The sequence below is a fragment of the Haliotis cracherodii genome, unplaced genomic scaffold (assembly GCF_022045235.1).
Source record: "Haliotis cracherodii isolate W230 unplaced genomic scaffold, xgHalCrac1.p SCAF_7, whole genome shotgun sequence".
Lineage (NCBI taxonomy): Eukaryota > Metazoa > Mollusca > Gastropoda > Lepetellida > Haliotidae > Haliotis > Haliotis cracherodii.
Window position 1 is genome coordinate 58,758,382 of NW_027266330.1, and position 25,986 is coordinate 58,784,367.

Sequence of the window (25,986 nt, forward strand, 5' to 3'; positions counted from 1 at the left end):
GCTCACGATGTCCCTGACAATTTTCCTGCACAATATGTTACATTATACAAGGCTCACGATGTCCCCGACAATCTCCCAGCACAATATGTAACATTATACAAGGCTTACGATGTCCCTGACAATCTCCCAGCACAATATGTTACATTATACAAGGCTCACGATGTCCCTGACAATTTTCCTGCACAATATGTTACATTATACAAGTCTCACGATGTCCCTGACAATCTCCCAGCACAATATGTTACATTATACAAGGCTCACGATGTCCCTGACAATTTTCCTGCACAATATGTTACATTATACAAGGCTCACGATGTCCCTGACAATTTTCCTGCACAATATGTTACATTATACAAGGCTCACGATGTCCCTGACAATTTTCCAGCACAATATGTTACATTATACAAGGCTCACGATGTCCCTGACAATTTTCCAGCACAATATGTTACATTATACAAGGCTCACGATGTCCCTGACAATTTTCCTGCACAATATGTTACATTATACAAGGCTCACGGGGTTCCTGACAATCTTCCAGCACAATATGTAACATTGAATACAGTACTCACATAAGTCTTCACATTGTCCTAATCCTGGTGTAGTTTTGCAGGCGAATATGTAGGTCCTGTCAGCGGAGGAAAAGTTTCTCTTCCAGCTTTCAATGGATTCACCAGCGGGACACGAGTAATTTTGGATATTCATGGATGACAAAGCAACCAAACTCGACACAAGGAGAACAACAATCTGGCAGCGGTAACGTAAAATAAAGAAATTAGTAAGTACAGTTAACTACGTTTATAACGAGCACACTTATAACTAACTGACGGATATAACGAACTGTCTTTTGTGGTCACGGCAATTTGCTGTATACATACTGTATACATGCTTATTACAAACCACGGTTATAACGAACTAGAAATAGAGCTCCCTTTGAGTTCGTTATATCCATAGTTTACTGTAGATTGTAAACAAATCTGGTGGCAGATTGTACAGTTCTGGTAGGCTGGCGGATTAGGGATGACACTGATTAACATGTAAGCCAACAGATTGGATCAAATCAGTACCCACTAAATGTATTCATTGTACTATTGTGTGTTTCCACTGTAAGCAGTTTGTGACTTCTTTTGAAGATTTACCAGGAACCGTTTTTACAGGGAACTAAATTTCAAATTATTTCGTTGTCGGGGAAAAATCCTGGTTCACTGATAAGTTAACTAAGTTTTTGTTTGTTTGTTGTTTAAAGCCGCACTCAGCAATATTTCAGCTATATGGCGGCGGTCTGTAAATAATCCAGCCTGGGCCAGACAATCCAGTGATAGATGTCATGAGGATCGATCCACGCAATTGGGATACGATGACATGCATCAACCAAGTCAGCGAGCTTGACCACCCGAACCCGTTAGTCGCCTATTGAGACAAGCTTAGTCGCCTCACTGAAGACCTATTCTCTACCCGGATCTTTCTCGGCTCGAATAAATAAACTCATCAGTGTCGTGAAACGTTTTGTTGAAGATCTGACAAATTTTCATTACCCAATATTCCAAGTTTTTGATAAAATCAGTCTCGATTATCTGTCGACACATATTCCACCGTGCACGAAGACCAAACTGGTAAAAACCATATGAATGGTTCAATGAAAATAACCAGGTGTTCGCGAAAAGAGTGTTTAATAAAATGATAAGAAGTTCTAAAATTTTAAGTAGCATTAACAATACTTACAGTTAAACCCATAGTGCACAATCACGTCACTGCGGAAGACGACTGATAGTGCTACGATGACACAATCTTATATAATACCTCGCACCTGTGGAAATCCCGCCCTGTTCTCTATTGCCAGCTTGTGATAGGACGTGAGTAGTTGAGTGCGTAGTTATCCGTCCATGTCCACTATGATATGAGGGAAAAGAAAAGTTGATAACTGTTTCTGCACGTAAACAGCCAATCATGTTCACATGAAATACAATTTATCTGATTTCTTATCTCGCAACTCAAGTCAACTGGATTAAAGTAATTATTTACACATAAATCTTTAACAAATTAGTACTTCAGCAAACAATGCTTGTTGAAAGAGGCAACTAAAGGGATAGGGTGCATGTCATCGTATCCCAATTGCGTGGATCGATGGTCATGATGTCAGTCACTGGATTGTCTGATCCAGACTCGATTATTTACAGACAGCCGTCATATAGCTGGAATATCAGCGTTAAACAAACAAACAATCACAAATTAGACAAACGGCCATATGCAACTGATTTAAATGAAAGCGACGATACTCTTTCCACAGTCATAAGAAATCTATTTGGTCACAGTGTTTTTTCTGACGGACAATTGCCTTGCCTTTGCACGTGTTTGTGAGGGTTGCCATCGGTGGGCCAGGATACGCTCATCTGTTCTCGAACACCTGGTATCATCACTATTTGATAGTGATTCATAAAGACACGCTTATGATATCAGTATGGGATCGAAATGAAATTGGAACGATTGAGATCAACCGAATGGGTGACACGATTATCAGCTGTTGTATCAGCGCTGAATAATGAACGAGATTAATCATGAAGAAACCATCCGATGCGATTAAAATGAAATCAGTGACTTCGGAATCTTCAGCAACGAGGTGAGTCAAAGAACAAAATCTTCCGGATAGAGTAAGGGTAAGATATTTATACCAGCCCGGTGAACTCGAAGGAGGCCTACGTCGCGCAACCAATCCGGTTTGGTCTCTTAAGACATATAACATTAGTCGATTGGTTATGAAAGAAGGAGAGCCTATTCTTTATTATCTTAATACTTCTTAAAGAGTTCATCTCGTGTTTGAACGTTCTACTGTTGAATAATGCTTCTTTATACTGTTCGTGTTTGATATGTTTTTTTACTGTATACTTCTTAACACCCTTAGCTTTTCTTATCTCTCCATTATCGGACTTCCTTATAGAATACATCTTAGGTCTTAATCCGACATACTCCGCTATAGGGGTCCCAGCACATTCATCCTTCATCTTACCTAACACCTTTTAATTTACTACACTGTGCAGTGGATTATCTTTAGGGTAATCGCTCGTGTCGTACATATCTATTTTTTCTGCCATATCTTTATACACATCCTCGGTTTGTATTTCCATCAACAAAGAATCTGTACTGGTATATAACATCTCACATCTATCGCCGTATTGCTTCTTAAGTTTGTTGTAATAAAAGTTATACATTAAGTGTTTTGACAAGTCGAGAATACTCATACCGACGTACACCAGTCTGTTGAATTTTATATTACTCTTCTGCATATGCAACGCGGCTAAGTCGTTATCGAAATATTGTGCTTCTGTTAAAACCGGACTGGCTATAAGTTTCCTGAGTCTTTCTTCCTCATTAGATCTGACTAATTTAACATCAGCACACTTCCTTAGATTCTCCATTGTTTTACCAAATACTGAGTTATTCATGAGCTTACATAGATTCTTTTCGAAATCGCTGGTAGCTATCTTTCTTAAATCTGTGTTCAGCCTTATATAGGGCTCCATCCAAGGGCATTGATCAAATTTTAGAACTCTGTGTATTTTCTTTAGTTTCATACCTAACGATAGGTATACCTGGAGATTTCTGTAGTGAACTATAAATTTTGTCTTATCCATCAAATTTGGTAAGATTTTTTCTACGTTAGCTAACCTTGTATTACCAATCAAGGAGTGTTAAAATTCCGCCATCCAATCTTTATTAACCATTAATCTTTCGGGAGCTAGCGGATAACTGTTATGATCTTTATGTAACGGATTTGGATATTCCAAGTCAACTTCTAGTATGTACCCTTTATTCACATTATTCTCATTGATATTATGGATATCATTCACTTCGATATCATCGACCCACTCAAAACCACTCGTGGGTAAAGGTTGACTGATAGCCCATCCGTACAAATTGTTGGCGTCGAGAAATAATATGTGCGTGTCGGGTTTACTCGGATCATATCCTTCCACTAATTTATTATTAGAATTGGAATACCTTTTTGCTACCATCGATATACCACCTCTTAATCCTTTCTCAATAAACAAGTGCATATCGTAATTGGTGAGTAGTTTTAATTCTACGCCGGTCTTCTTCAACATTGCATCCCACGATAATCCGGGACTGGAATAGTACCATGTAGGGTCCAAGCTGTATTGTTTTAAACATGTCTTTATTAATATCTCGAATATATCCGCGAGTAACAGTACATCGGTTTTTAAGTACAGATCGTGATAATCGCCTAAATTCTTACAACCTACATTTATCCCACACCGTCAGAGTGTGTTCATAATCGACATCTGTTATTTTAGATTCTGTTAAGTTACTATAGAATGATTCAAGAGGTGGTAATTTAGTTTCGTCGAATCTAGACCAATCATCCATATATTCGTAAGGATATACACCTTTTCTCAGCAACAAATGACGAGTTAACCTATCGGTATATTTATTTGTTATCGCAAAGTCATCGGGATTGTTCGCATTAGCTAAATTGTCCAGGGAAGATAACAGAAACTGTACGGAGTCCATTACTTTGCTTTATTCTGGCTTTCCCATCCTTGTTCGTATAATGTATAGTTTTAGTCAACGAGAACGATATGTATTTTTCCATATTATTAGGAATGCATGTTAAGCCACCTACAACCTACACCTACAACCTGCACCTACAACCTACACCTACAACCTACACCTACAACCTACACCTACAACCTACAACCTACAACCTACACCTACAACCTACACCTACAACCTACACCTACAACCTGCACCTACAACCTACACCTACAACCTGCACCTACAACCTACACCTACAACCTGCACCTACAACCTGCACCTACAACCTACACCTACAACCTACACCTACAACCTGCACCTACACCCTGCACCTACAACCTACACCTACACCTACAACCTGCACCTACAACCTACACCTACAACCTACACCTACAACCTACACCTACAACCTACACCTACAACCTACACCTACAACCTACACCTACACCTACAACCTACACCTACAACCTACAACCTACAACCTCCACCTACAACCTACAACCTGCACCTACAACCTACAACCTGCACCTACAACCTACACCTACAACCTGCACCTACAACCTGCACCTACAACCTACAACCTACAACCTCCACCTACAACCTCCACCTACACCTACAACCTACAACCTGCACCTACAATCTACAACCTACAACCTACACCTACAACCTGCACCTACAACCTACAACCTACACCTACAACCTACACCTACAACCTACACCTACAACCTACACCTACACCTACAACCTGTACCTACAACCTACACCTACAAGCTACACCTACAACCTGCACCTACAACCTCCACCTGCATCTACAACCTGCACCTACAACCTGCACCTACAACCTGCACCTACAACCTGCACCTACAACCTGCACCTACAACCTACACCTACAACCTACACCTACAACCTACATCTACAACCTGCACCTACACCTACAACCTACACCTACAACCTACACCTACAACCTACACCTACAACCTACACCTACAACCTGCACCTACAACCTGCACCTACAACCTACACCTACAACCTGCACCTACAACCTACACCTACAACCTGCACCTACAACCTACACCTACAACCTGCACCTACAACCTACACCTACAACCTGCACCTACAACCTGTACCTACAACCTGTACCTACAACCTACACCTACAACCTGTACCTACACCCTGTACCTACAACCTGTACCTACAACCTACACCTACAACCTGCACCTACAACCTGCACCTACACCTACAACCTACAACCTACACCTACACCCTGTACCTACAACCTACACCTACAACCTGTACCTACACCTACAACCTACACCTACAACCTACACCTACACCTACAACCTACACCTACAACCTACACCTACAACCTACAACCTACAACCTACACCTACACCTACAACCTACACCTACAACCTACACCTACAACCTACACCTACAACCTGTACCTACACCCTGTACCTACAACCTACACCTACAACCTACACCTACAACCTACAACCTACAACCTACACCTACACCTACAACCTACACCTACAACCTACACCTACAACCTACACCTACAACCTGTACCTACACCCTGTACCTACAACCTACACCTACAACCTACACCTACAACCTACACCTACAACCTACAACCTACAACCTACACCTACAACCTACAACCTACACCTACACCTACAACCTACACCTACAACCTACACCTACAACCTACACCTACAACCTACAACCTGTACCTACACCTACAACCTACAACCTACAACCTACACCTACACCTACACCTACACCTACACCTACACCTACAACCTACAACCTGTACCTACACCTACAACCTACAACTTACAACCTACACCTACACCTACACCTACAACCTACAACCTACAACCTACACCTACAACCTACAACCTACAACCTACAACCTACACCTACACCTACAACCTACACCTACACCTACACCTACAACCTACAACCTACAACCTGTACCTACACCTACACCTACACCTACAACCTACACCTACACCTACACCTACACCTACACCTACACCTACACCTACAACCTACAACCTACAACCTACACCTACAACGTGCACCTACAATCTACACCTACAACCTACAACCTACACCTACAACCTACACCTACACCTACACCTACACCTACACCTACAACCTACACCTACAACCTACACCTACACCTACACCTACACCTACACCTACAACCTACACCTACAACCTACACCTACACCTACAACCTACAACCTACAACCTACAACCTACAACCTACACCTACACCTACACCTACAACCTACACCTACACCTACACCTACACCTACACCTACAACCTACAACCTACACCTACACCTACACCTACACCTACAACCTACACCTACAACCTACACCTACAACCTGCACCTACACCTACACCTACACCTACAACCTACAACCTACACCTACACCTACACCTACAACCTACAACCTACACCTACAACCTACACCTACACCTACAACCTACAACCTACAACCTACAACCTACACCTACACCTACACCTACAACCTACACCTACAACCTACACCTACAACCTACACCTACAACCTACAACCTACACCTACACCTACACCTACACCTACAACCTACAACCTACACCTACAACCTGCACCTACAATCTACACCTACAACCTACAACCTACACCTACAACCTGCACCTACACCTACACCTACACCTACACCTACACCTACACCTACACCTACAACCTACACCTACAACCTACAACCTACACCTGCAACCTACAACCTACACCTACAACCTACAACCTACACCTACACCTACACCTACAACCTACACCTACACCTACACCTACAACCTGCACCTACAACCTACAACCTACAACCTACACCTACACCTACACCTACACCTACAACCTACACCTACACCTACACCTACACCTACAACCTACAACCTACACCTACACCTACACCTACAACCTACACCTACACCTACAACCTACACCTACACCTACACCTACACCTACACCTACAACCTACAACCTACACCTACACCTACACCTACAACCTACACCTACACCTACAACCTACAACCTACAACTACACCTACACCTACAACCTACACCTACACCTACAACCTACAACCTACAACCTACACCTACACCTACACCTACAACCTACAACCTACACCTACACCTACACCTACAACCTACACCTACAACCTACAACCTACAACCTCCACCTACAATCTACAACCTACAACCTACACCTACACCTACACCTACAACCTACACCTACACCTACAACCTACAACCTACAACCTACACCTACACCTACACCTACAACCTACAACCTACACCTACACCTACACCTACAACCTACACCTACAACCTACAACCTACAACCTCCACCTACAATCTACAACCTACAACCTACACATACACCTACAACCTACAACCTGCACCTACACCTACACCTACAACCTACACCTACACCTACACCTACAACCTACAACCTACACCTACACCTACACCTACAACCTACAACCTACACCTACACCTACAACCTACACCTACAACCTACAACCTACAACCTACACCTACAACCTACAACCTACAACCTGCACCTACAACCTACACCTACAACCTACACCTACACCTACACCTACAACCTACAACCTACAACCTACACCTACACCTACACCTACACCTACAACCTACACCTACACCTACACCTACACCTACACCTACAACCTACACCTACAACCTACAACCTACAACCTGCACCTACACCTACAACCTACAACCTACAACCTACAACCTACACCTACACCTACACCTACACCTACACCTACAACCTACACCTACACCTACACCTACAACCTACACCTACAACCTACAACCTACACCTACACCTACACCTACACCTACAACCTACAACCTGCACCTACAACCTGCACCTACAACCTACACCTACAACCTACACCTACACCTACACCTACAACCTACAACCTGCACCTACAACCTACACCTACAACCTACACCTACAATCTACACCTACAACCTACAACCTACACCTACAACCTGCACCTACAACCTGCACCTACAACCTACACCTACAACCTACAACCTACACCTACACCTACACCTACAACCTACAACCTACACCTACAACCTACACCTACAACCTACAACCTACAACCTACAACCTACACCTACACCTACAACCTACAACCTACAACCTACACATACACCTACAACCTACAACCTGCACCTACACCTACAACCTACAACCTGCACCTACAATCTACACCTACAACCTGTACCTACAACCTACACCTACAACCTACAACCTTACAACCTACAACCTGCACCTACAACCTACACCTACAATCTACACCTACAACCTACAACCTACACCTACAACCTACACCTACAACCTACACCTACAACCTACAACCTACACCTACAACCTACACCTACAACCTACACCTACAACCTACAACCTACAACCTACACCTACAACCTACACCTACAACCTACACCTACAACCTACACCTACAACCTACAACCTGCACCTACAATCTACACCTACAACCTACAACCTACAACCTACACCTACAACCTGCACCTACAACCTACACCTACAACCTACAACCTACAACCTACAACCTACACCTACAACCTACAACCTACAACCTACACCTACAACCTACACCTACAACCTACACCTACAACCTACACCTACAACCTACACCTACAACCTGTACCTACACCCTGTACCTACAACCTGCACCTACAACCTACACCTACAACCTACACCTACAACCTACAACCTACACCCACACCTACAACCTACACCTACAACCTGCACCTACAACCTACGCCTACAATCTGCAGCTACAACCTGCAGCTACAACCTACACCTACAACCTACACCTACAATCTGCACCTACAACCTACACCTACAACCTACACCTACAACCTGCACCTAGAACCTGCATTTATTTTCATTTATAAAGAATTTGTAACTTAAACACAATACATTCATTTTCAGCCAAAATGTGCATTTTATATGTTAGGGAAATGTTTATCAGACCCATATGAAAAGGTGGCTCATCATTAGCAGTATTGACTAGAGAATACATTCTATACTTTGGGAAATGTAATGAATCTGGTGATATAAATGTGATACATAATATAGATACAGTAAAGTACGGTTATAACAAACTCAAAGGGACTACTAATTTTAGTTCGTTATAACCGTAGTTCGTTATAAGCATATATACAGCATAACTACAGCAAAAAGTTGGGACCAAAAAGTAAGTTCGTTATATCCGTCAATTCGTTATAAGCGTGTTCGTTATAACCGTAGTTTACTGTACACACAATATTGATATTTGATAGCTGTACACTCAAACTCCCTCACAGAAGGTGTGGCAATTAAATAGACCTGGATGTGCCAGGTGTTGGCGGTGTGGTTTTACAGTCGTGTTTGCGTCACTTTGCCCATGTGTCAACACCAGGTGCAATAGATAAAATAAAATATAAAATATATATATTCATCATACTGTTTTGTATTAAGTGAACACCCGTGGTGTTCTACGTGTTTAAAGTGCATTACAATTTTTCTGCTGACATCCAGCTTATGGATTTGTGTCTTGACAATGGTTAGTTGTCAGGAATTAGTACTATTTAATGTAAGCAGGGGCGTGAAAGTTACTATATTTAGATGCTTTTGGGGTCAAGTGTAATCTAGAATTTTCTAGAACGGCTCTATTAATCCAACACTGTATAGAAACGCCTAAAGGGGTAAGGTTGTGCCTCTCTCATCATGGGACACGCCAGAAACCCATAATTGTGGGTTCGAATCCCGGTTCACCCCGTTTGTTTCTAGGTTTGTCAGCACCATACCCGTTCTTGTGGGTTTCACCGAAGTGGTAAACGTCTGAGACCTGCATAACTTCGGGCTTTCCTCCCACATTAAGCTGACACGCCGCGATATAACTGGAATACTGTTAAAAGCGGCGTTAAACCCAACTCACTCACTCACTAAGGGCCACTGGCGTCTTTGACAGGTAGCCATATTTCCAGCCTTCTGCCGCATCACGTAATGATTCAGAGAAATATTTAGCTTCTCCTGGGAACATTTGAAAAGCCAGAATGATATATTCGTGCGCTGAACGAAGGTTTTGGAATTCAGATACATGTATGGGTCTTAAGGGGTATAATTCTGTTACATTCGCCTTAGGGTATCCGGAATATTGTACGTTGATGACAGAAATGCCGAGATTATTGGAATAGGTGATGTGTACATTTAGCATAAGACGGTACACTCCAATAATGAAATCATCCAACACGAGGATCATGTCTTTATCGGACCAAGAGTACAGATCAGTGTACCATTAAAGAGCCCAACGACTGTCGTAAGTCTATGTTAAGGTATAGGCGTTACGCTAAGATCGCTTTGTACGAGTGAGTGAGTGAGTATGGCTGTACGCCGCTTTTAGCAATATTCCAGCAATATCACGGCGGGGGACACCAGAAATGGGCTTCACACATTGTACCCATGTCGGGAATAGAACCCGGGTCTTCGGCGTGACAAGCGAACGCTTTAACCACTAGGCTACCCGCCCGCCCCGCTTTGTACGACGCAACCCAGTTCTGTAGGCAGGTTCTTGTGAAACGGAATAGGAGGAATCACCTTTTGCATGTTGCTATACGCGTCTTGCCTTATTGCATAACAGTATCCTTTTTAAAAGCATCTTCGATTTTTGTAATTGTGTTTATAAGCCTTTGAGTTTGTTTTGTTTGTTTGTTGTTTAACGCCGTTCACAAATAATCGAGTCTGGACCAGACAATCCAGTGATTGATATCATGAGCATCTATCCAAGTATTTGGGATACAATGACATGTATCAACCAAGTCAGCTAGCCTGACCATCCGATCCACGTTAGTCGCCTCTTACGACAGTCATGGGTTGCTGAAGACGTTGTGTTTAAGTGTGATAAGGCGTGGGGTTAAGCTCAATATAAATAAACCTAGTACCTATTATATTTGCACTGTATCTCTGTGGTACTGTGTATTTCACACCAAGAATGGCACATATCATCTGTAGAGCTTCCCTATGATCAGCCGACCACTTGAAGTCAGAGTAGATATTCGACATTAGGCCTTCCAGAGGGTAGTCAAATAGTTGCCAGAACCCTTTTGCAGCATTGTGGGCGTGGTGGCAGGTATCGCCGTCGATATCAAGCAGGTGGGGTGCCCTCTTCATCCTTATCATTTGTTCCAAGTCTCTCTTTGAACCCGGCATGACTGCACAAGAGTCCATTATTATATTGACATACGGTTCCATGGAATTTTATGCATTACCAACAAATTGTCCAAGGCTTCTTAACGATGGATGGATGACAACTGTTTGCTGTGATGGGCAACGGTAACTTACCATCACAGCCAAAACTCGATAATTGTTTGATCTTGTAGCCTCATCAATGTTTAAAGAGAACTTGTTTTCCCTAAGAGTAATAAAAAGGTCATCCTTTAAGTTCTGGCCAGGCCATGGGTCATTTTATAAGAGGCTGAAGTTCTGTCCATTGAAAGCTGGTCAAGCGTACACTTGTCAGGAGATAAAGCCTTTGCGAGCGATATAAACTTGGGTACTTGTGAAAAAGAAAGCGAATTTTCAGCTGCAAATGACAATACCATTGCTTCAGCATTATGGATACAATCTCTTAAGGTGAGGTGAGGTGAAATTGGGTTTAACGTCGCGTCCAAGATTATTGCACTTATATAGCATGCACGTGTGTACTATAGATACTATGTGAGATACCATGCCGCAGTTTAATATGAATACCCCACTCAGACACAGTATACTAACCAGTCCTTGTTTTAGCCTTAATGCCGAGCGTCAGACAGGGTAACAACAAGTACCCTCTTTTAACATCTTTTGGTGTGACGAGGCCGGGGATCGAACCCCGGACCTTCCGGAAGAGGCTGAACAGTTTCTGTGACCTGTAATTGGACAATATATATTATATATTATAATATTTATTATATAACATTTTTATGACCAATTCCTATATCACCTAATGCAATGTATATAATCTATTCATGAAACATTATTTAACAAGTTTCTATAATTTCCCTCTTAATATCTTGGGTTATATGTTTACACAGGCGAATAAGGAGCACACTCTTAGATCATAGTGAAATAATATACTGAACCAAATTAAAAACTTCACAATCCTAAAATTTTAACATTTTGACCAGTTATCATTGTGGGCCCTTAAGGTATATTTAAACAGTAATGGCCACGTATTGTCATAAGATAACACCTTTTTTTGTGAAGGTGAATCGATCAAAATCATGTGCACAGCACTATAGTGGCAAAAGGGGCTTTTCACGTGCAACTGGTCACGTGGCCATAAAACCGCACATGTTTTCAGCCATACTTGTTAGCAGTCATTAACAAAAAAAAAAAAGAAAAACACAAGAAAACAAAAGTCTTTACGGCCATTTGTCATGTCACGCCTTTCAAATGTGCAACGTGAACGTGCCATCGGCATGTTGCAGACGGGAACTTCCGTAGCTGATGTCGCAAGGACGATGGGTTGTAGTCGACGGACTGTTTATGATTTACAGACGCGTCTACAGCAAACGGGTACCACCGCTGATCGCCCTCGGCCAGGTCGACCATGTGGGAAATGTTAGAGTGAGACACTGATCTCCAACTCAGAAAGCTGGGGTTCTTATTTGGAGCAAAAAACTGATTTCTCTTTGTTGATAATGAAACCAAGGTTCAAGATACAAGATACTTTCTCGACAATGGACTACACACTCTGGACTGCAGGCAAGGGTACATCAGAAATACTGATCTGTGTGCAATTTGGTAAACCCTGTGGAGCCCATGCTGGTCCAAATTGAAGGCAAAGAAACTGAAACAATCTCTTTCCATTGTAAATGGAGTTTGCTCTGTTGTCTGGTCATTGGGACGCCAAAGTATACCATCTTCCCGAGGCAAAAGAGTTAACTGACAGTAAAAGTCCAGTTTCCACATTTGCCGAACAAGGCTGGAATTCCTGGGCTCGATCGTAGCGCCACCAGTGGTTATTACGAGGTATGTCCCTTCTTAACCTCTCCTGTGGACCAATCAGATTCCACCTTTTGTATCACTTGCATTTGATTCAAACAAAATGGCGGCGCACAGTCAAGACGATCTGATCGATAATCAAGATCTATATTGTGATAAAACGAGTCTTTCATCGCGAAGTGCATAAAATCACGTGGGCACCTTATTAAAATCATGAAAAGATTAGTAATATATCTGTTGACGAGTTGGAGGTGAACATGCTTTGCAAATCCTGCAATCGACTAAAATCAGCATGACAGTTTACAAACCGGATTTCGTTTTCTTTGCGCGATTGTGATTGGACTATGCATAGACTCGTTAGTCCAGCCAAAATGTAGTGTGAGTGAGTTGGGATTAACGCCACTTTTAACAGTATTCCAGTTATATCGTGGCGTGTCAGCTTAATGTGGGAGGAAAGCCCGAAGAGATGCAGGTCTCAGACGTTTACCACTTCGGTGAAACCCACGACCACGGGTATTGTGCTGACAAACCTAGAAACATAATCAGGGCGAACCGGGATTCGAACCCACAATCATAGGTTTCTGGCGTGCCCAAGGGACGCAACTCTGCACAGCGAATCGCGGCGCCTTAGACGACTGGGCCACCCGTATCCCCGACAAAATGTAACTCAATAATACCAGCCTAATTCGGCAAGGGTGGAAACTGGACTTTTGTAGTCAGTTGACTCTCTTGCTTCGGGAAGATGAAGTATACATCCTTCAGGTGCATGTTTGCACTTATAATCGTTATCCTGATTGACATCGTTCAGAAGTGAGTGACTGAAGAATCCAGTGGTCTGGAGTAATCTTGGCCCAAATGGTGTAGAGATGTGCTACTCTCTCACCAAAATATACACATGCACAAACGTTAAGCACCACCCACTATCTTTGTGAGCTGTTACTTTTGGCACTTAATGATGACTATTATAACGAGATGTACGATTGTTATAAGCCGTATATGTAAACCTCATGTGATGCAAAAGTTGTCCCAAAGCAAGTTTATCTTGTGTTCCAAAAGAATATGAGCAGAATGGAATTTTACCGAAGACCAGAAATTGAAGGATTATAAAACATTGAAAAACTTTTTTTGTCATGTAACTGTCATGATATCAGCAGACCATATCAGGTGTCACATAGACACCCTAGGGAATGCAGAGTCTTTTGCAAGACAGAAACGTCAGTTACGTGTGTACATTGACCACAGCTTCAACCCTATGCCTCAAACTTATTACAAGTCGTTGAATGCTTCTCTGAGGCAAACGGATCCATTCTTCATGAAGTGCGGCTTAAAGTCCATCGAGATTTTGAACTGGGGGATCACGATGTCTGATTTTCCGGCCAAGAATGTCCCAGATATGCTCAATCGGATTAAGATCCAGACTACAGGCCGGCCAAGGAAGAGTGGCAATAGCTTCTTGACGCAAATAAGCCAAAACTGCCCGAGATCTGTGTGGTCTAGCATTGTCGTCCATGTAAGCAGGTCTTGTCTGAAGAGGATGGTTGTCAAAATGAGGGACTACCACTGGACGAAGAACGGCATCATGGTATTGTTGGCCATTCAGGTTTCCACGAATTGTCACCAGCGGAAGTTTGCAGCCGAAGGAAACACAACCCCATATCATGACAGACCCCCGCCACATGCTAAGGTCTTCTGGATGTTCCTTGGTGCAAAACGAGTGTTACATTGCCTCCAAACACGTATTCGACCATCAACAGTTCGTAGCAGCATTCGACACTCGTCATACCAATGGATCCTTCTCCAGTTGGCCAAGTTCCATCGACCACGGGCACGAAACCATATCAGACGATTCCGCATGTGCATCTCAGTCAGTTGAAGACGTTTTACCGGTCTTCTGGCGTTATAACCAGCCGCTCGGAGGGGACGCTTTACGGTCATCGTCGAGAGTCTCTGATGAGTAATCCACTGCAGTCTTAAATCTGTTGAAATGGCAAATGGATTTCGTCTGACTACCCTGAAAAGACGTCTATCCTCCCTGTTAGAGGTCTTACTTGGCCTATCAGACCTATGCCTGTCATTGGTTTGACCATGTATGACAATCAAACGAGTGATAACACTGTGATGACGACCCGTTTGTCTTGCAATGGCCCTGCATGACATGTCAGCATTTTTCATGCCTATCACTTGCCATCTTTCAGCGTTCGTTAAGTTCCTCCTCACCATGGCTGATTTTCAACCTCTATTGGAAGGGGAATCTCACACAGGAGCAATATGCAACCAGGTGTCTGAAACTTGAATTTCACTATTTATAGGGTAGGGGAACTGCAGCAACACGTAAAGCACGCTTTCCTTGTGGTATCTGGACAGATTTGGGTTCATGAAACTACGGAAGCCTAATTCAGTCATACATTATCATATTTCGTATTTCTGATTCCCACACGTGAAATCAAGGGACTATGAATATGGTGGCGCTAAACTTTTGTGCATGTGTATAGTTTCTGAGAAAGAGATGTTTTCTAGATTCTGGACTTTGGGCATTCAGATTCATGGGCCTTGAACTTATACCAGGCTTCATGTCATCCGTATTTAGCTACCAGGGTCTTTCCCTCCGCTCTTGGGACTGAAGGTGTCCTTGACTTAGAATCCTTCCACTGGGCTTGCTTTTAAGGGGCTGCTACGAGAGGGGTTGGTTTTTGAAGAAATTATTAGTTTCCTTTGGAGCCGAATGCCACCCACCAAGAATATATCCCTTGCTTATGCTTCACTTGACCAGGAGCATATTGTAAAAAGGACCCCGAAGAGCTTGCCTTTAGCACTGGCAAAGGGGCTCTTCATATTTGTAAAGCAACATTCTCCTATTTGCTTCCTTTGGACAGAACAAGTAAGAAATTGATTGACATGTTGGGTTGTCCAGATTCACTCACCTACTGCGTCAAGAAGCTCCTACGTTTCTAAATCAGGGTAGCCTCCCTGCGTCTAATTTTATCAAGATTTCGCATGAATGGGACAAAGGACCCATGACATTTAACATGCAAAGAGAAATCTGTTCTTATCTGTTTGAGGAGGTTTGCGAGAATTCCCTAAACCTGTGGAAGGTTGTTTGGGAGCATTAGATGGCCTACTATGGATGGCTTGCACAATTTATTAAAGTCAAGCTTTATATATTAATTATCGACATATCTTGATTATTCGGCAAACTATTTCGGGAATGTATGAGAATTCTAAGTGTACCATGAACACAGATTGACCTGGTCGGGTGCCTGCAGTGGAAAAGATCGGATGTAACTAATGTGTGTGTGTGTGTGTGTGTATGAGCGTGCGTGCGTGCGTGCGTGCGTGCGTGCGTGCGTGCGTGCACTCACATGTATGTACTGCTTTTAACAGTATTCTAGTTATATCACTTATGTCAGCTTAATATGGGAGGAAAGCCTGAAGCGATGCGGGTCTCAGACGTTTACCACTTCGGTGAAATTCACGAGCACGGAACATGACAAACCTAGAAACATAATTGGCTTGAACCGGGACTCGAACCCACAACCATTGGTTTCTGGCGTGCTCAGGGGATTCAACTCTGCACAGCGAATTGTGACGCCTAAGACGACTGGGCCACCCGTGCCCCCACGAGGGAGGTAGATGAACACCCTCATAAAAAGTGACAACAAACTATAATTTAAGTGAATGATGTTTATTGTTTCGCCAACAAAGAGCAGACAGTCTCTCAATCAGCTATTTGTTGTCTTGACAACTGACTTACAACTTGAGGAATATCTTAAGCAGTATATAGTGTGAAGGGTGTGCTGAGCAACGTCTCAGAGCGACACACAGGTATGAAATCAATGGTCAAGTTACAAGCAACCACCTTCTTCATTTGACAAAAGCATCACATCACACTAATGCTTGAAGCTCTATACAAGGTTGGGAGTATCCATTTTATACTTATTACATGTGTCCCTCAATATATCTACATTGTATCACTTTGGCCACAAAAAAAAATCATTTGTTTCTCATTTCTTGATCATGGAAAATGTACTTTCGTGTTTTTTAGCTGTTTGTCAAAATAAAACCGAGAATGAAAATCAGAGTACACTGTCCATGAAATAAATGTCATTGCAATGTGTTCCGAGTTACCCCCCCTTAGTTGAAAATGAAAGTCCAACAAAACCAAACACGGGGGTTTGATAATGATGAAAATTTGTGAAAACGAGAAACAAATAAATATCTGTTTGGCCTCATGAGGATATCACACAATTTGTCCACCAGAAAACAAAAGTAACGTTTTCCAGAGAGTTCACATCTAGTTTTTAGTGTTTCCATGGTTACCAGGTACATTCAAGGGTTCTTTCCCCTTCTGTATACATAGAGAACATTTATACAACAATCTATATGTTAAGATCATATTTACAGTAACAGCTGAATACGAAACAAACTTAAATTTATTAATAAAACATGACATGAATGCATAAACACTTCCATTAATGAACATTCCTTAACCACAAGCATGTACATCAAGCCACACATGTCTTTCAATACACAAACTGTTGTGCAATTTTTTAAAATCATTCACCTCCTCATTTTCAACATATTGCATAAATTGTCAATCTTACCTTTTCAATGTTCTAAAAGATCTTAAACCGATAAATAAATACATTGGTGCCAAATGTGTTCATCTCAGGAGGAACATAAATATTGATTATGGTTTTACGCAGCTTTTCGCAATATTTCAGCAACATCATGGCGGGGGACACCAGAAATGGGCTTCATTGATAGGACCCTTTAGACATCACATAGGAAGTCAAAAGAAAGTGGAAAGTGCATATATCATTGAGTGAGTGAGTATAGGCCCCTTTCGCAATATTCCAGCAATATCATGGTGGGGGACACCAGAAATGGGCTTCACACATTGCACCCATGTGGGGAATTGAACCTGGGTCTTTGGCGTGACGAGCGAACGTCTAAACCACGAGGTGACGCCAAGGGTTCCTTTGAGCTCCTATGAACAATCTTCCTGTTTGGAAAATGAAAGCAATACATACTTAAATCTAAGCTACTCATTTCATCTTCCTGAGGCAAGCATGTCCATTAGCCCATATAAAAGTCTAGTTTCTACCCTAGCCACATCAAGGAAACTTTTCTTGACTCGACCCTGGTGACAATAGACATATTCGGGTCAACATAAGACAGGCAGCGGTAAATCACTTTCATACAAAGGTGTACCAATCGTGGACCGATTTTGTGAACCCTTCTCTGATTGGACTATCGATATGTGCGATAGTCCTATCATATTTAGCACAGGAAAGTGAGCTTGATGTAGCAAGGGTGGAAACAAGACTTTGATAAAAAGTCTCGTGGACGCTCTTGCCTCGGGAAGATGTCCTATCCATTGTGTAAGGATATAGTGCTAGTACTACCATACCCACTGTGATGACGGGCATGACATCACCAGCTAACCAAAACTACCATCATAAAAAAAATATAGAGGGAAAACATTTTGATTTCATTCAACCTGTAATATATTTACTGCCTCCATGTTCGCTGATAAATTTTGATTTCTCCACATTTATAAACATTTACTATATTACTGACATACAAAGTTATGACCTTGAACCTAAAACATTTAAACTTGAGGTTGATAATCAAAGGCATCCAGCAGTTGTGTGACAGTGTATTGAAAACAAGGCTAAAAAGGGAAAATGCTTGTCCATTTTCCGGTTGCGAAATCTCTGTTGCCAATCACATGACACAGGTCACACTGTCCTTACAAAATGGCCTCCGTTCGGCAGCAGAGCCGGCTAGAGACATCACAACCTGTCTCCACACCTCTTGGCTCCTATTCTATTTGTAACCAGCTGGTAATCAGGAGATGCAGACTTCAAATACACCATGAAATATTTGACAAAGGGTTTTGTCCTTTAGCTGTCTCTGTGACGATATATCAAAATCTAGTATCAACAGCTGTATAAGTCGACTGACAATGTGGCATGCGAAGTTGTTAAGAATTACCCCAAGACATTTTTCTCGGCGCATTTGCTTTAGGAAAGCATGGGCAATACCAAGAGTATCAATTCAACAGTCTCATCCACACTAAATACAAACATGCTGATGCACCATAAGCCATAGTAAATCAGGTCTGAGCACAAATAGCAGATCCTGTCATGGCCAAGGGGAGCAACTCACCACACACATCAGCAATCTCACCATTACATGATACAGAACATGGCTGTAGAGAAAAAAGATTTTCGGAAATAATTGCTTAGGATCAGTTCAATATAACAGTTAAAAGTGAGTGAGTGAGTGAGTGAGTTTGATTTTAGGCAGCTTTTAGCAATATTCCACCAATATCACTGCGGGGGACACCACACATTGTACCCATGTCGGGAATCGAACCCAGGTCTTTGGCGTGACGAGCAAACGCTTTAACCACTAGGCTACCCCACCGCCACGTAACAGTTATAAGAGTCAATTAAGTCATCACTGCAGAAGAATGGTTTGAAGAGGGAAATACTGAAATGTGTGTTCACATAAACATGTTACTAATAAATGCCACACTAACTTGTGACAAATCAAACAAATTAAAATGCAGAAATTCCTGAGCTTCAAACCCACAGTTCATGGAATATATTAACAAACATGTACAAAGGGTAGAATGTAGCATGTACAATGGTTACTTATAAAAGCTGTGCATTCATGACCTGATTACCATCAGACACAAGGGAATTAACTCTTTCTACAAGTGACAAGGGAATTAACTCTTGCCTAGTGACAAGGGAATAAACTCTTGCCACTAGTGACAAGGGAATTAACTCTTGCCACCCAATACAAGCTCCTTCACAGCGGGTGACACCTTCGTTACACTTGGCAACATCGCTGCCACCAGTGTGGGTGCAGCCATTACAAGAATCTTGAAATTTGCCCTCTAACACCAAATGTAGCAACATTCATACTTTTGTTTGTCTTTGGGAATGCCATCATATTTCATTTTGAAATGGTTCACGATTGACCATGTTTTCCAGATGAATTTACTTTGTTGTTTGTAGCTGTATAATCAGATGGGTTCGAGATTGCAGATAACGGAAAATCAACCAACTTCTTGCTTACATTCTTACTAAAAAATACAGTACATGAAATAGAAATTCAACTTGACAAAGAAAATAATTTAGCAGGGGTACGAGTATTCGGCAGCACTGCAGTCATCACTTGTTTGTAAACAGAACGATCAGGCGGCTGGAGTTCAACTCCAAGCATGGTTGTGGTCACCTATCACAGTGGGGAGCCTTCACTGGTGGCAGCAATAGTACAGAGAGCTCCGCGAACGGGCTATCGCTGTGAGGAGCTTGCACCCAATAGTGTGAAGGGACTTAACTCTTGCCACACACTATTGACATAGGAAGAATGCTAATAGTGAAAGCATTATTTGAAACACATACAGTAACACATCACACTACTAATGACCAGTTTTTTAATAAAATTAAACAAAACATTTGTGACCAACTGTCATCTGGTTATGTTGGTGTTGAAGCGTTTGCCACAGCATTATTCCAGATGTCAAGAAACAACACATCTTGGTAACAAGAGTGGCAGAATAAATATACAGGTCCACTAAACAAATATTGCAATCTTAGGAAGCGACCATGTGACATTCTTGGTGGTGGGTGCCTGAGATTTGTATCAGGATTAGATATTTATTTTCAGCTAAAGCTACCAAAGCAGATATCTTTTTTATTTTGAAACTATGAGCCTGAATTTATTTGTAGGTGACAAAGCGAGAACTTAGATGCGAGGTGAAATGGGGTTTAACGTTGCATTCAAGACTATTGTACTTATGTAGCGACATGCATGCACGTGTGTGTGTGTGTGGCTGCTTGTACTAGTCCGGACTGATGCCGATTTATAGTGCTAGCCCACTGAGATATCATGCCCCAGTTTAACACGAATACCCCACTCAGACACAGTATCCTGACTCCGAGCCGACCAGTGCTTGTTTTAGCACCTTAATGCAAAACGCCAGCCAGGGTAACAACAAGTAAACTCCCAACCTTCCTATCTGGGTGTGGACGCTCTACCACTAGACCACGGAGGCAGTCTTTAATTTTTAGAAAAACACCTTGCACCAATGTAATTTTTGTGGCAGGCAATTTTGTTTTGTTTTGAACAGTCAACTTTTGGGGACAGCTTATTTTGGGGGGATAAAATCCCAGACCCCCAGATATCCAATGGTCAGTCCCTAATCACAATGTCCGACTTAACTTTAACTACAAAGACCTAATCTTAAAAAGAACGGGCTCCAATTCACAAAGTGATCTTAGTGCAAGTCTTGTAGCAAGTGAGTATGGTTTTACGCAGCTTTTAGCAATATTCCAGCAATATCACGGCGGGGGACACCAGAAATGGGCTTCACACATTGTACCCATGTCGGAATCGAACCTGGGTCTTCGGCGTGACGAGCGAACGCTTTTACCACTAGGCTACCCGACCGCCCCCGAACACAAATGTTGTAAGTAAATGTTAAAGTACAGGACTTACGGTCGTCTTAGCGCTAAGATTGCTTTGTGAGATGGGCACAGGTGGTAAAGTCCATGGTCATTCTAACAAGCATGCATGCAGTGTGAAGCATAACCGGTGAAATCAACATACACATGATAGATCCAACAAGTTAAAATCAACAAACAGTGTTCAGTGAAGATGTGGCATCTACATCATGAACAACACAATCCTCCATGACCCAGGACATATAAACAATGAGTGAGTGAGTGAGTGAGTTGGGTTTAACGCCGCTTTCAACAGTATTCCAGTTATATCGCTGCGTGTCAGCTTAATGTGGGAGGAAATCAAGAAGTGATGCAGGTGAAACCCACGAGCACGGGTATGGTGCAGACAAACCTAGAAACATAATCGCGGGCGAACCGGGATTCAAACCCACAGTCATAGGTTTCTGGCATGCCAAAGGGACGCAACTCTGCACAGCAAATCGCGGCACCTTAAGACGACTGGGCCACCCATGACCCCCATATAAACAATGCATCACATACAAAAGTATATCTGACTAATGTACACATCTTTACAAATCATATTTGGTGTAATGGCAGTTGGAAGCTAAAAATTGGAGTCTTGATCAAGGACATGGAATTTAAACTGTGTCAATCACTGTAACATGACTATCTATTAGATGCTTTCTTCAAAACAATACACTAATGTACTTCACCAAAATATTAAAAAAATGGCTCAATTACAATTTCAACAAAGAGCATCTCTTGGGACAAAAATATCAAAACTTGAAAATGATAGAATTTAGTATATAATGATAAACAATTACAATTTCAACATAGAGCATTGGTGAAAATATTCCTCACCCCCCACCCCTTGGATTCCCATGTCTCATTAACAAAAAATAACATCTTTATTGAAATTGGAAAGTAAATATTAAAAGCTTATGTCTTTCTGAAACTTATACTCAAATACTGCAATATTTGTTTGCTCACCAACCCTATAAGAAGGAGTCTGCTGAAATGCAGATATCTGGTGCTTCATCCTTGTGGCCAGGTGCTTGATATTTCATCTACAGCTAAATCAGTACATACTCAGTTGTCTAACAGTAGTTTCTACTGAGGTTAACCTAGCTATATAATACATTACAGTCACATAAATAGTGAAACCATGACACTATATAACTTGCATAGTCTTTCACTGTGTGAACCAACCTTGCCGATCTGCCTACACATTCAGAAGCTGCTGCTGCTGCTGTTGCTGTTGCTGTTGCTGTTGATGATGATGGTGTCCTAAGATATATTGTGTGGAATAGTTGTCCTATTCAGCCAGTTACTGCCATCCTCTTGAAATGTCCAGGACCCTGTTCCACAAAGCGATCTTAGCGCTAAGATGATCGTCAATCCCATACTTTAACATAGGCTTACAATAGTCTTAGTGCTATGATCGTTTTGTGCAAGTGGGCCCAGGACCCCGTTCCACAAAGCGATCTTAGCACTAAGATGATTGTAACTCCCATACTTTAACATAGGCTTACAATAGTCTTAGAGCTAAGATGGCTTGGTGCAAATGGGTCCTGGTCAGTTGGTGCTATTTATCTGTAATATCTAACTGACCGACGAAACAAGGATTCCATAACATTGCTGTCCTAGTCTAATGATGTCATCAGACTGTGAGGGAACAATGCTTCCAAAATGATTGTGATGTCATCATCAGATAAGAACAAAGAGCTTGATCCTGTGACTAATATTCAAAGTAATTTGATAGTGATATCGACACAAACGATTTCATGCCAAAAGAATCAGAGGTCATGCAGCATAATTTCCAACCAATGTGAATAGGCAGCGACAATATGTTCATTAAATACAAATTACATAATGTTACTATCACTAGATACAATCAGACTGAAGTTACAACCCATTATGTCAGACATGAAAGTTGACTGCTAAACGTGTCGCCATCATCATCACTGTCTATCAATACCTATTTCTCTCCTAGACGTTTAACGAGGGTACCCCACAAGCAGGCGCTTGGTGCAGACAAACCTAGAAACATAATCAGGGCAAACGGGGATTTGAACCGATGAGGATCAGTTTCTGGCACACCAAAGGGACGCAACTCTGCACAGAAAATTGTGGTGTCTTAGACAACTGAACCACCTGTGACCCCGATAAAACAAACCTGTCATTGTTGAGTACATACTTAAAACAGAAAAAATTCCAATTCGTCCTTAACATCATATACTCTGCGATGATGTCGAAAGGAAATAATTATCACATTGTTTCAGATTACCGTATTCGACGTAATAAGCGCCCCGCTCTAATAAGCGCCCACAGTGACATTTGCTAAGATATTGGCTAGTGAACAATCCCAATTAGCACCCCTTCCTATTGATCAATGTACGCTCTAATAAGCGCCCACAGTGACATTTGCTAAGATATTGGCTAGTGAACAATCCCAATTAGCACCCCTTCCTATTGATCAATGTACGCAAGACTTATTTATTCGCGTATAATACACACTCGTGTGTTATATGCACCCTTAATTATGGGCATTTAACTCTGGAAAAATATATCTGTCGTACATTAACACTTCAGGCTGTCAGCATAAACCACGAAATTTATCTTTCAACTCTGTTTTTTTCACCAAAAAAATATTCTAACAAGAGCCCCCTATTTCTAATTTTGAGACCGCCCTGGGCGCTTATTACGTCGAATAAGGTAATATTGTTTAAAACAGCATAGCATGAAGTAAAAAACATCAACAAACGTCACTGTGACATCACAATGACCATGTAAATATCAAAATATACTTATTTTATTAAACCATGTCAACTATCTCCAAGACCATACAGAGAATACAGCACAACTGTCTGCACAAGACCATATCCACCAACATCGGACCAATCGGAAACAAAACCTATGTAAGCTGTGCTGACCTGTGTGCAAGACGGAACTTATATTGTCAGAACAAACATCACAGCAAGCACAACATCATCACATGACTTGTCACATGGTTATGGATACTGCTGATGCTGTCAAATATAGCGGACATAACGGCCCACCCTCACCAGGGCATCATGGACCGATGGTGGAGATGAAACGCAAATGGCGATTGGTTGATTTGGTGATGACATCACAAGGCGAGAGTAGGCTAGCAAGAGCAACCCCCCTCTGCCTCTGCATGGTCTATTGGGGGCTTCAGTGGCTCCAGTTCAATATCTTGTACCAGTCAAGGAATAAAAGCAGATAGATACGATTCATTTACTCCTAAGGGCATCACTGAAAACAAGAATTTGTCAATGCATGTCAGGGTCTGATTTTGATTGTTGTTTAACATCGCTCTCAGCAATATTCCAGCTATATGACGGCGGTCTGTAAATAATCGAGTCTGGACCAGACAATCCAGTGATTGATATCATGAGCATCGATCCACGAAGTAGGGATACGATGACACACATCAACCAAGTCAGTGAGCCTGACCACCCGATCCCGTTAGTTGCCTCTTACGACAAGCATAGTCGCCTTTTATGGCAAGCATGGGTTGCTGAAGACTTATTCTACCCCAGATATTCACGGGTAGTCAGGGTCTGAAATACTACTTGCCTGCAACTACTACAAACAGATATTATTTTGGATTTGTGCTCAATTGGTATGTGTCTCATCTCACACCATCTTAATTTCTGGCCAAATCTGGCTATTTATACCTGTTCTGTCAATCAATATTTCATATATACAAGTTGAGGTTGTCCTAAACCAATATGTATATAATTCTTAACCAATCAAAGCCATTTAACCCGTCATGTGACCTATAATGGTGTTTACATTGATAAGTTCATATAGAAATAATCTGATTTATGTTTACAGGTTCAA

At 41.9% G+C, this 25,986-nt stretch overlaps 1 protein-coding gene across 1 annotated transcript in view; it reads right to left on the reverse strand.

Annotated features, from left to right (window-relative positions):
* Positions 1–18,658: 18,658 nt before the first annotated feature.
* The window catches only part of LOC139447629 (ras-related protein Rab6), a 52,762-nt gene continuing 45,434 nt past the window's right edge, over positions 18,659–25,986 (reverse strand). Inside the window, exon 8 of the mRNA XM_071229040.1 lies at positions 18,659–25,335. Within this exon, the coding sequence (XP_071085141.1) occupies positions 25,268–25,335 (68 nt within the window). The 3' untranslated portion in view covers positions 18,659–25,267. The remainder of the gene's footprint in view (positions 25,336–25,986) is intronic.